At 43.1% G+C, this 12,661-nt stretch overlaps 1 protein-coding gene across 1 annotated transcript; it reads left to right on the top strand.

Moving 5' to 3' along the window:
• The first annotated feature begins 1,387 nt into the window (after window positions 1-1,387).
• On the top strand, window positions 1,388-11,175 carry znf367 (zinc finger protein 367). The gene is made up of 5 exons (XM_006626960.3): window positions 1,388-2,389; window positions 3,974-4,124; window positions 4,455-4,574; window positions 4,687-4,825; window positions 6,353-11,175. Exons 1-5 carry the CDS (start codon window positions 2,111-2,113, stop codon window positions 6,615-6,617), a joined length of 954 nt encoding a protein of 317 aa, XP_006627023.1. The 5' UTR covers window positions 1,388-2,110; the 3' UTR covers window positions 6,618-11,175.
• The last annotated feature ends 1,486 nt before the right edge of the window (window positions 11,176-12,661 follow it).

Consider the following 12,661-nt stretch of genomic DNA (forward strand, 5'->3'; position numbering starts at 1 on the left):
AATCACCACCAATGTTTACAGATTAGAGAGATTATGTTTATCAATATTTGTACATAGGCCTCCATCTCAATTGGTGCCAGTGGGCATATTGTGACAACATGATTTAGTTTAATCTCATTACTCGAGCTTTAAAAAACATCTTCAAAAAATGGTTGATGAAAAAAGCAAGAAAAATAGATTGTATGAATCAGTATGTTTATTGGATCTGTTTAAATATCTGCATGTAACTCAAAAGTGATATAACAATTGTTATTTTATAGCATTTATGTCTTACATTTTTTGTAAGAAAAGAAAACTATATGTTTAAATGACCGCGCAAATCGGAAACGAAAATAGAATTTATAAAAAAACTATGAAAACATTTTCCCCATGTGGTCTTCATTCATGTGATATATAGTACTATATAGCACACCTGCTCGCACAAGAGAGAACAATTATCTCCTAGATTGCCAACTGACTTGAACTTGAGATGTTCTCTTCAGCAAAACACGAAGCATTTGTCACCATTATAAATGTGAGAGTTTAATACAACAACTTTAAAATCACCCTAAAGCCAACAAAATAATTAATATATGATACATGCTTGCTGTACTTTTTTACTGTTTGATAACAATGTGTATGACTTTTAATGTTCCAGTTGTATGCATGAAATTTTTCATGACGCTTAAATGCATGCTTATGAAAGATTTCATGCATAAAAACAGGAAGTTGAAGATGTAGATCTTATGAATAGCATGTGGGTAGTTCCTCAGTGGCCCGTATCTTGTTATACTTAATGTTTAAAGCAGAGGGCACACCCCAGTCGACTCTTGATTATTTATTTATTATGGGAAGCTTGGCATGATATCAAATCAGTTTTATAGGTCAGAGGGTGAAGGTAGCGATTGAATGCTGAAAGTAGAGCCTCTAACATTTTACAATCTCACTCCAGCTGTAGACTTAGAAACGAATCTAAAAGATTACCTTTAATCCTTAATCAGTACCTTTAATAAAACTCCGCATATAAACTGAATACGAACGTTATAAGGTGTTTTATTTGTCAAGGTTTTGCCAATGATCTTGTCTTGTCTATTTTGAGAAGCCATTTGCTACAACACGACCAAATGCTGCTGTTTTTAAAACGATATTATTTTGTAAAGCCTAATATACAAGAATTAAAATTATTGCGGCAGTATGATTATGTCTACAACGTCTGGAGACGGGAATTCTAACCCTAGCGGTGTTAATTTTGAGATTATTTTTCTGTTTTCTCACCGCCGCTCTCTTTTCTTTCACTATCGCCGGGTTTGTGCGGTTTGGTTACATAACCAACCTCACGCCCAGCGCATCACCTACTTTCCCTTTAAATCGCCCAAAACAATAAACAGACGTTACAATGCGCGCGGGAGAGACTTTGATCGGAAACCGGCCAATCAGAGGCGGGGAAATATCCGGCGCCCATTGGCCGATTGATCCACGGGGGGGCCGCCTTTTCGTGCCCGACGCGGCGATTGGTCGAGACCGACGCTGCCCGCGGAGAGCGCGGTTAGAAATGTTCAAAACTGATTGGATTGGCCCTCTAAATCAACCTCCGCAAGGATTGTTCTTCCAGTGCTGTCCTGGGATAGCCATTGGTTACACTGTTGCAGCGCCTTCGTCCTTTTTACAAGTCCGACTTCTGCTATAGGCTCGTTTCGCCCGGCAAGAGGGAAACGTCAGACGCAGCGCAACACATCCTCCTACACGATTCGTCCCTAAAACGCCCAGGCGCGAATTGTAACGCGGGAAAAGTTTTAGGAGGTCGAGTTGCTTTTTTGTGATTAGTCTTCCGTGCGGAGCTCCTGGGCTGATCACACAGAGGCATTACTTTGTGTTTGCGCAAGACTCGAAATAGCGGGGCTGTTGGTTTTTTTTGAGGGGGAAATGCTGGAAATCTTCAAGCCTGATTAGGAAATCGGAGTTTTCTGGTCACCGTCCTTTCTTCCTGCAAAGCAAAAGAATATTTTAATTGAATCGTCTGTTCAGACCGTTGTCTTGGATTTTGTACTTCCTACAAAGGTTTCCCCATTCCTAATTGGAGTAAAGCATTTAGATTGCAGTATTTTAACGTTTCTTTTTCTATCTTTTAACCATGGCTGAAAGCAAACAGCCCCCAGTGATTTTCTGCAACGATTCTCCGAAAAGGGTGCTGGTGTCCGTGATTAAAACTACTCCGATTAAACCCAAGAAGATGGAATCTCTGATGCCGACGAGCCCGGGATTCAGTGATTTCATGGTGTACCCGTGGAGGTGGGGAGAAAACGCCCATAATGTCACGCTGAGCCCCGGACCCGTGAATGGAGCCGCCTCCCCTACAGGGAGCAACACGGGCGGCGAGGGGGACCCCGCTGCGAGCCCCGAGCATCTGCGGGTAAGATCGCGCACATGGCGGCTGACTGAGGCGCAGTGCACTTTGCTCAGCCCCCCGGTCGTAAACTGCTACAAGTGGGATTGTACCGCGGTTGGTCGGGTTTCCAGATTAAAGAGCCGGTTGCTATCAATGATGCTTGTGAATATTACAGGCGGTTTTATGGTGCGATCATAGTTTTACGTGACTGTGAAATATACCACCTTAAGAACGGGGGTAAATGACAGCAAAGTGTTTGTTTTCCTCTTTTCAGACCGTTTAGGAAACTGAACGCTGCCTTCTGGCTTCTCACCTTAACATATCGTCTTTGGCGTTAACTATATAGGTCTTATTACGACTTTCTCATGGAGAAGTTAAGGTAGTGGTTGCTATTTTTTTTCTTTTTAAAACGATGTGCCTGCCCTGGTCGTGAGCGCGGTGCTGAAAAGCAAACGGCGTTTGTAGGGGTTTAAGAAAAGGAAAGCCCCCCTTTTGCCCGCGCTCTTTGTGTGCCTTGATGGATTTTAAAGAGAACCACTTCCTACAGTAGCAGCTGCTGACAATCGCGGTGACGTCAGCGGCGCGCGCCAAAAAAAAAATCCCCCCCCCCAATCCGCTGTAACCGGGAGACGGACCCAAGCGCGAGGAAGTCCAGCCGCCGCGCTGCACGTCCCGGCGATCTCGCTGTGGACCCCAGGCAGACTGGCCACAGCGCGACAGCGGTCTTCACACTGTTGCAAAAAAAACAACAACAACAACCGGTGCGACCTCTTTGAAAAGTCCCAAAAAACTTTTAAGGGTTGTAGTCGCTCGTCAACGTGTCCCCCCATGTGCACTCGGAAAATGATATTCAGTGTTAGGAAGTTGAACTCTTGCAATGCAGTTGGAATTAATGTTTTTGTAACCTTGTCGGGGGGGCAGGTTTCAGTTTGGAAACTGCACCAAAAATCCCGGGTTAGAATGAACCAACCCGGCCTGTTTTAAATATTCACGTGTGGCTTTAAAGGCGGTCGAGCACTTGTTAAGTCTTGGATTTTTTTTTTGGTGCTCTGTTGATGCTGTGGTATTCGGGTGACGTTCTGTCACAGTTTGCGGTTTGTTAACAGATGAGATTATTAAACATCTGCATTTGGGTTGGTCGTGCGGTCTGGTAGGAGCCCTGAAGAAGCTGAATCAGGGTTTTAGGGTGGCAAGGTTTTAGCTCTTTAAATCGCTTGCTGCTGAAAGCGCTGCAGACGGCATGCAAAAATAAGATTAAATCGATTAAGGTTCAAATTTGTTCCGCATGAAAAACTTTTAGAATTCGTGGCGACCCCGGTAAACTGCTTTATTCTGGACCCCGAAGACCAGAACTGGTTAATCCCTGTTAAAAGGTCAAATTGTCACTCAGTGTGGCGCTAGTTGTCTGGCTATACCGTTAAGCAACGTCACGTTTCACCTAGAATCTGTTATTTTCAAAACTGATTCCTGACTCGTAAAACGACTGTTAAGAGATAATTTAGAGGGCAAGAAATGTCTTTGTGATTTTGTTTTCTTTCTGTCCTGTCCTCCTCCTCCTCCTCCCTGCGAGCGCCTACCCTGGATTGAATTATCGCCTTCCCATTTTAGGACGGGATCAGACGCGGCCGCCCGAGAGCGGACACCGTCCGAGAGCTCATCAACGAAGGCGAGAACTCCTCCAGCCGCATCCGCTGCAACATCTGCAACCGCGTCTTCCCGCGGGAGAAGTCGCTGCAGGCGCACAAGAGGACGCACACTGGTGAGCGGACCCCTTTCCATCATAAAGGGGCGGCCTTGCTTAGACGTTTTGACAGTTAAATTTGCTCTTCTGATCCACAAGGTCGCCTGAAGGCCTTGGCTTGAGAGTGCGGACAGAATGTGTTTTCACCACATGGCTCTGGGGTGTAGTTTGTGTTTAGAAGTCCCTGCTCCCTAATCACTCGATGGAGACTGAGGGGTAAAACGAGTGTTTTTTTTGTTTTCTTGTAGGTATCGATAGAAAAGCAGGCTGAGGAAGAGCATTCCTTGATGTCTTGTTGGGCTGGAAGCTCAGGATATTTAATCATTGTTGTTTTTTTTTTTCCCTCAGGAGAGAGGCCTTACCTGTGCGATTTCCCAGACTGTGGCAAGGCCTTCGTCCAGAGCGGCCAACTGAAGACGCACCAGCGCCTGCATACGGGAGAGAAACCCTTCGTCTGCTCGGAGAAGGGTGGGTTCTGAGCTCATGCACTTTCACAAGTCAAGGTGAAGGGTCACCTGTGAGCTGTGCAGCAGGCTGTACCATTGCCCATCACTAAACCTACCGAACCTCTTTCCTTCAGGCTGCGGGAGTCGCTTCACCCATGCCAACCGGCACTGCACCAAGCACCCTTACGCCAGGCTGAAGCGAGAGGAGCCCACTGGGGGGCAGGGCAAGTCCCAGGCTGCCGATAACAAGGCTGTGGCTGAGTGGCTGGCCAAGTGAGTGCTGCTTCTTGTGTGTGTGTGTGCAGAGCTTCCGGAGAGCCTTAGTAACTGGGTGAATGTGCTCCAGTTCTATCTAGGGAATGACTTGGGTACATTTCTCAAAAGGTTGAAGAGTCGTCCTTAATAGGAGGAAAGTCACAGGCTAGTGTCATGTCTGCCCAGTATAGGAAACAACACACTCCTGTACACCTGGATCTGTGCCACGTGCTTTGCACTAAGTTGCCGATGCCATCTTATGAGATTCTGTCCTGTTCCTCTTGTAGAGCCTGAACGAATATGTGCCGGTTCACTGGTCTCTGAGCCCCAGATAACGTCACCCATCTCATTCCACACATGTTCAAGAGGGCTTAAGTCTGCAAAGTAGGGCATCCGTAGCACGATTAGCAGTCTCGTCTTGTCTCGGCAGCCAGTGAAGTCCTAGGACTTGATAGTTGTCGTGCCGTGCAGTCGGGTTGCTATCATTCACTAGTGCAGTTCTGTCTCAACTAGGTGCTCCTGCCCAGACCATTGCCCCCCACTGTTAGGCGTGTCCTACACCATTAACATATCGTGGTGCAGAACACTCGCTCATGTCCATCAGGGCAGTCTACACACAGAAAAGAGTGTTCACAAAAGAGGACCTGGCTCCATTGTTGTCACGTCCACCTGTGGTTCCCAGCTTCCAACACGCAAATGGCACAAAGCCATTCTTCTCTTGACAAGACCCACATATTGGTTGGTTTCCATCAATTCACAATTCCAGCTTGTTAACGGTGTTCACCAAATCAGCCCTTGTTGAGGCAATTCAGTGCTTGTGCAAAGTCACTAGTTTGGATCAGTCAGTTGTAAAAGATAGTCCACCTTAAAAATGTGTTATCAGTACTCAATAAGCAACATTGTTTTATCTATTTCTAAAAACATGTATAAAATAAGGTTTATTTTGATGCTTTGTATTGGATTGTAATATTTGCCCACAAAACTGAAACAGGCCTTTGGCACCACTGATTAGGTGGTTTGTTTTGGGACCTTTTTTGCCTTGTGACAATTTTTTGGGTGTGTGTGTTAACCAGGTGTGTGGCATCTTTTGAATATAGGTGGAAGTTGTGATTCCTTTTCACACAGTACAGAAAAGTGAAATTTAATCGGTGATGCTGGCCAGCATTGAAGCCTAGCCATGTGTGGCATTGTGGAAGTAGCTGTATAATTCAGAAACTCTATTCCTGCAGTATATCAAATTGAACCTGAGGTTTCCAAACGAACTTTCTAAAAGGTCTGCTTTTTTTTTTTTGCTTGAAAAGAGCTGAATTTGGGTCAATAGAAGACTGGTAATCTGAGTACACATGTGTGCTGGGAGGAGGGAGGAGAAAAGGGCAGTTTTTGGCAATCGAAAGCTTGTCCTCAGACACCACACACTGGGGATTTACTGGGGATTCCCATCGCCTTTCCCTGCCTCCGGCACTGAAGCTGCCGTCGGAGCAGCCACGGCCCCTCTTCCACGACTTCATTCCTTCCGGCACGCTGACGCTCTCTCGCCCCCCCCAGGTACTGGCAGACCCGGGAACAGCGCGCCCCCCTGCCCTCCAAGGGCAAGGGCCCGCCGAAGGAGGAGCGCGACCAGGAGCAGCAGGACCCGCTGGAGTACCTGCAGTCCGAGGACGAGGACGACGACGAGCGGGAGGCGGAGGCGGAGGAGGAGAAGGGCGGCAGCGGGGCGGCGCGGCGCCGCCTGCAGGAGCAGAGGGAGCGCCTTCACGGGGCCCTGGCGCTCATCGAGCTGGCCAACCTGTCGTCCCAGCTCCGCCCGTAGACGGTGCAGGCGGCCCGCACCGCCCCCCCCCCCATCGCCCTCCCGCCGTTAGCTCGTGGGTTCGGCACTAGCTAAAGCACCTTACTGCTTACTTTTTAGGCTGCTATTATGTAGATTTTTATATAATATGAAGAATGTTGTTTCTGGTCTTTCAAAGATCGGAGGCAAAGGTTTTTTTGCACTTTTTGTTTTCGTTTTGGTAACGAGTTTTCAAAGTGGAATATATTGTAAATATGTGGGTTTAGTAGTGGCGGACTGCGCAATACAGGGTGCGTACGCGTCGGCAGGTGTGAACTGTAGGCTAGGCCACGGCTGTTGCAAGCCTAATTCGAGGCGCCCGCGGGGGGCTCGTCTCCGAGCACCGGGTGCGGTCGGAGATCTGCTAGTGACCACGGGGCTCCCACGTGGCGGGTTTGGACTTTCCGTGTTCGGTTCCCAGCGGTTGTTGGGATGCCTTTAAGTGTTAGTGAAATTATCTTTTAAATTAAAAGACAGACCAGCCTGACATCCCAAACCAGGACCTTGGTGTCCCAGCCGAGTCAGAAGGAAGAACAATGTTTTTCTGCTCACATTTAAGCCATAATTCCTAATCGGTCCTGTCGGTGCATAGCGGCATCTATAACCCTTATTTATTGCTTGATGTTTGCTGTGTGATCACAGGAGTCCTCCACTTAACCTGTATTTTGTGAGGTAACCTCGTCCTCAGTTGACTGTTGGAAATGCCATTGTTGGACAGTACTCTATTACCTGGAGACAAGTGTTCCAGAAATTGAAGAGCTAGGGCTTATTCAGGCTGTCCCTAAGGCGGTTCCTGGAAGTTGGCTCACTCTTGTATTTGTCTGGAAACTTGTATAATGTACTGTCAGCAATCTGACTCCCCAAATGAGCACTTAAGCCTCAGGTGCAGTTCTAAATCCAAAGTAACTTGGAGTCAGTACCTGGCACTCCATTGAATCCTTTATTCCAGCACTGAACACCTTCAGGCTCGTGAAGGAGAAGGGGAACCTCTTTGGCTGAAACACAAGCACCTTTACTTGTAATTTGGATGTTAATTGTTGCAAGAACCTGTATATTTCTAATTTATTTAAAAAAAAAACCTAACCATTTATGTTAAATGACCTTTTTTCAAATTTTAATGTTTTAGAATCATAGAACTTAAACTAAGATAAATATAAATTATTTTGTAAAAAAAAATGTTTATGGTTTAATGAACCTTCCTTGTGTTAATCAGGTTTTCTGAGCACCTTAATAATCCTTTTAATAATTTTCCTTTCTGTAGTGTAAATTAGTAGTCTGTTATTCGTTTTTGGAATCTGTTTTTAATTTTTTTTTTTTTTGACGGATCATAATTTGAAAATTGTGAAGACAGAAGGTTGGATAAAATGAACCCTTTGCCTCGGCTTAATCAGCAGCAGTAACATTGATAGAAACGTGAAAATGATCCAAAGATTGTTACATAGTGGGTTATGCTGCATCCATTACCACCTGCACAAAATCTTTGCACCTCAGTGTAAAGAGCACATTTGTGTCAGTGGTTGAAAGCTAGAAGATGGTGTTCTAATGCACTTGCCTTCACTAGCACTTTGTTACAAGTCCTGTTTGTCTGCTCTGTTAGACACGCAACAGGCAATAGAAATATTCTCATCAGTATTTGTCCAAGAAATTAGGCTTGCAAAGTCGTCAGGCTATAGGATGAAGGTATCGGTATGAACCCTGTAATGAGAATGGCACTTGTTTATATTGTTAATAATAAAAGGTATAATTTGGTGGTGGTGTTTAGTTGTCAGAAAGATAGAACTTTTGTTTTGCAACACTAAATAGTCTATTGCTTTGTAGAGTGTATTTAAAAATGTTTAGGCTTTTATATGTATTCGATAAAGCTACAGCTTTTTGTTGCAATATTTGAATTGCCTTTCTTAATATATTGCTAAGAGTGTTTGCTTTACTGTCTTCTGACTTGCATTGAGAACATGGCACTGATTTGGCAGTTTTGTTTTTTGGCTTCATTTTCTAAATTTGAAAATAACTTTTTTAACCATAGTATGTTTTTTGGGGGGGTTTGTGTTGGTATCAAAATGTAAACTGGAAGGGAGGTTCTTTTATCTCTGCCATAGAAAGACTCTACCCGCGTCTGAAATATTTAAAAAATTATTATTCTATCCTTGGTAAAACCAAGGTCAGGTCAGTTCTGGCTGGTTCTGACTATTTGCAATCTAATTGGGCCTTTTAAAGGTTTTACCTCCTTTTCAGAACCTAACAATTGGACTACTTTGTTTATTGATTTGCATCCACACATTAAGAAATGCCTACTGGAGTGTAACACTAATTGGAAAGCCTTTGCTGTAGGATGATAGGTATTAGACCTCTGATCCTGTATTGAGTTTAGAGCAATGGAAACCTCTTGAGTAAAAAAGCAGTTTGGAAGTTGCAGAACTAGAGCTATATATATATATTAATTTTAAATAGAGCTAGTTTCATAGACTCTTAACAAAGATGAGGAACCTAAGCAGTTCCGATTGTACTGAAGTGAAGTTTTCTTCCTCCTGTCTTTTCCAGAACTTCTTTTATCCTTCAGGTTTAGCTTTTTGGTGTGTGCCTTTGTACACATTCCAGGTGGCCTATTGAGATTGATGTACAATTTCTGGGGCAGAACAGAGCCTCTAACACTTTGCTTTTACTAAACAATACAATACCATAGTTGAAGCTGCTGTGCAAAAAAAAAACAACCAAAACATTTAATAATCAAAAATAGTAGTTGCTTTACTGGTCTTTCACTTTTTCTGCTGTACCCAAAGTTGAAAAGACTGAGACGTTTACTGCCCTCAATGTTGAGATTTTGGGTTTCACTTCAATACCCCGCTACTAGTTTTTGTTAATGCTGTTCTGCAAAATGCAGCACAATCAGTTGACAATCGGGACAGTTATAGTTTGAGTCTCAATCAAATCTAGATCAATGAGAGCCTAGTGTCTTTATCTTTACCAAAGAACTGCAAATACACACCAGCATTGCAGGACTGTGATTGTGCAGCCACGCACTAATGGGGTTACAAAAAATTAAAAACAAGGGCTTCCAACTTCCTTATCTTATCTTCTGGATCAGGTTCCAAAATGAGTGTTTACTTCACTAACCTATTTTCCTTATGAATGTAGGATTTGTTTTAAGGTCTTATAAATGTTATTAAAATTCACTTATTTAAATGTAAGGTTACCTGCAAAAACATTGGGATCCAATAAGAAGTATTACAGTCATCTAGTTAAATACATTGGACAAACTGTTGATTTGGGGTGGAAACAGAAGATACTAGGCCCACCAAAAACTAAGTGAGACTTTTCCAATAAACCATAAGTGTCCTGATTTAAGATTTTCAAAAGATTTAATGTCCGTTTTCCCCCTCCATATGGAGTACTTTAAAAGATTGTGGGAAAACCTTTAATTAGCCCCCTGAAATTCCTTAATCCAGGATTTTTTTACATGTTCTGATTAAATGCGAAGCCTGGTTAAATCTAGCTCAGTCTTTTGATTGTATTAATGCATATTTATCAATTATTTAGCAAAGTTTGAAGGGTATAAAAAGGGAATCTTGTATATCAAATTTTTAAAGAAGTTATATAAGTTCTGCACAGAAATGGCCAAAAGCAACCTTTTTTTGTATAGAGTTTAATCACACTTTGTCTGTATGGTTTTCCAGGTAGGGTGTTCTTGAAACATGGATTTTGCCAGCGTTGATGCAGGGTTCTCCACTTAGCTAACTGCACTGTTTGTCTGCCATGAAGCATCTGGGCTAAATTTGACCAAAATGTATCAAGAAAGCAACTCAATCATGGCAAGGTTGAGCAAAATGTTTTCTTTTCTTTTCCAGTCGGTTTATTTTCAACATTTTAACATGCAGTAGCATTTGAATCTGATTTGCAAAGTATTATGTACAAAACCTTGTACATGAGTTAATTGGATGGGATTATTTTGTTAATGCTTCTGAGAATGGTTTCCCTTCTTGTTATTTCTCCTTTCCTCATCTTAGAGGAAAGGTTAAGATATGAAAACATTTAGTAGTTCTCACATGTAGCTATTCCTGGGTACTTACTCTTACTGTGGTACTGTATTTCATTTTTCCAGTAATAGTTAATAATTTCTACCTTATCTGGGTTCTTATAGAAAGCTGTTATTGAACACCATTCTCTGTCCATTCCTTTTTCCTTGTTATTAAAGCAATTGTGGAGGACCCTGTATTGTTTATCACATTCGGAATTAATATTAATATTAATGTTCACTTTTCTGCTGAGGATGCGAGGTCTGTAATTTTTGATAATGCTTCAGTGATATCCGTCTCCACAGACTTGTATGTATGAGCGCTGACTTTTTTAAATGTGGAGTAAGTCACACGATGAGAACAAGTGGAGGTTTATTTTAAACTGCTGTGGTTTTCATGAGGTGACCGTATCCACCATTCCACTGCCATTGTTCAGACGCCCATGATGCCTCAGATGTCATGCGTTTTGTGTTGCGCAAAAAAGTGGCTGTAATTTATATTTAGTGCTTTAAATAAAAAATGAAAAATGACTCGTCCTCCATTTTTTTTGTAACCAAATGGTCACGCAGTTAAAACAACACTGTAAATAGAAGTACAACATCTAATGTTGGAATGCATACAATAGAACCTTGAGTTCATCTAGGCTTTTTCAGGAAAACGTGTTTATAATTGAAACTGAATTGTTCATGAACTTGGCTCACCACAGGATACTCTCAAACCAGCCAAGTCAGGTGGAGGTGGGGTTGGGGTCATGCTCCCTCTGCTGAAATATCCACGGTTAAGCTGTTCGGTAAGCACTGGTAAAGCTCAGGACACTGAAAGATGGTTATCCATCTTCTTGAGGTCTCTGAATCTTCAAAGTCTTTACAGTTTGCATACTGGTATTGTTATACTTGTTCTCTCGCAGCAACACCAGTGCACGCAATCAAAATACCACTACTGCAAGAGAAGCCTCCAATCAACCATGTGCCACCTGCGTGCTGTTAATCAATACTGACTAGCAGATATTTAGGTCTACAGGATTCCAGGCTCAGTCATTGAGTCTATTCTCAAGTCTAAGCTTTCCTTGGGGCTGTGTTTGTTTGAAAGTCTACTCTTGGCTCCGATCCTGTTTAATTTTGACTACCCACCCTTAGGTCAACCTTGTGTTCTACTGGCTTTCCTGAGTACTGACCCGTCCTGTTCGACTGTGCAACGAACTGACCTTGTGCCTCAAAACATGCTTGTGTCGTGCTTCTACTTCAGTTTTCCCCTTTTGTGCTTGAACTTCAAACCCCAGCGTGGACCCCTGCTTGCTTTCGGTTTTAATTTTCTTTTGGGCTTTGGACGGTCTGCTTCGCTCCAACTGTTTGCTGCAGGTCGCTCAGCTATGAGCTCATGGTTGGTTTCAGTTTCAGAACCCCGCTGCTCACAAGGTCAGTATGCGGGTCTTACAACTGTTCAGTAGGTGACAAGTGCAATACAAATAAGTATACTTGCTAAATCCATCTGTCTATTTTCTGATCGCTCCATCCCATGCATGGTGACCTTTCTTGGCAAGCAGTGGGTGCAAGGCAGGGTTCATGCAGATAGCACCCCAGCTTTGTATTGATCCCAAGGCCTCAGCGCTGCAAGGCAGCAATGCTGACTACTGCTCCACTGTGCTGCTCTTTATTTGGTGAAATTGCTTTCTAGTAGACATCCTGCCTGGATGCGTTTTCCCTACAGTTACAGCTTAGTCAGCACTCTACCCACGGAAGCAGTGCCAATATAAGAAATGCAACCCAATTAACCACTGTAAATATCCACTATTCCAAAGCATGTATGCAATCTAATGCAAGTTTCTACAAATCGCAGAAAAAGCTAGTCTTGCTACAAAGGTTCTGATGTACACTTCATCTTGAAAACTGTTACAGTGCTTTATTAGGGCCTGTCCTAGTCCAATTCTCCACAACTTATCTAATACCAGAAAGTTTTAAAAGCATTTATTTGATTAGAAAGTTATATAATATATTAATCGTTACATATTAATGAAAT

Source organism: Lepisosteus oculatus, chromosome 3 (assembly GCF_040954835.1).
Source record: "Lepisosteus oculatus isolate fLepOcu1 chromosome 3, fLepOcu1.hap2, whole genome shotgun sequence".
Lineage (NCBI taxonomy): Eukaryota > Metazoa > Chordata > Actinopteri > Semionotiformes > Lepisosteidae > Lepisosteus > Lepisosteus oculatus.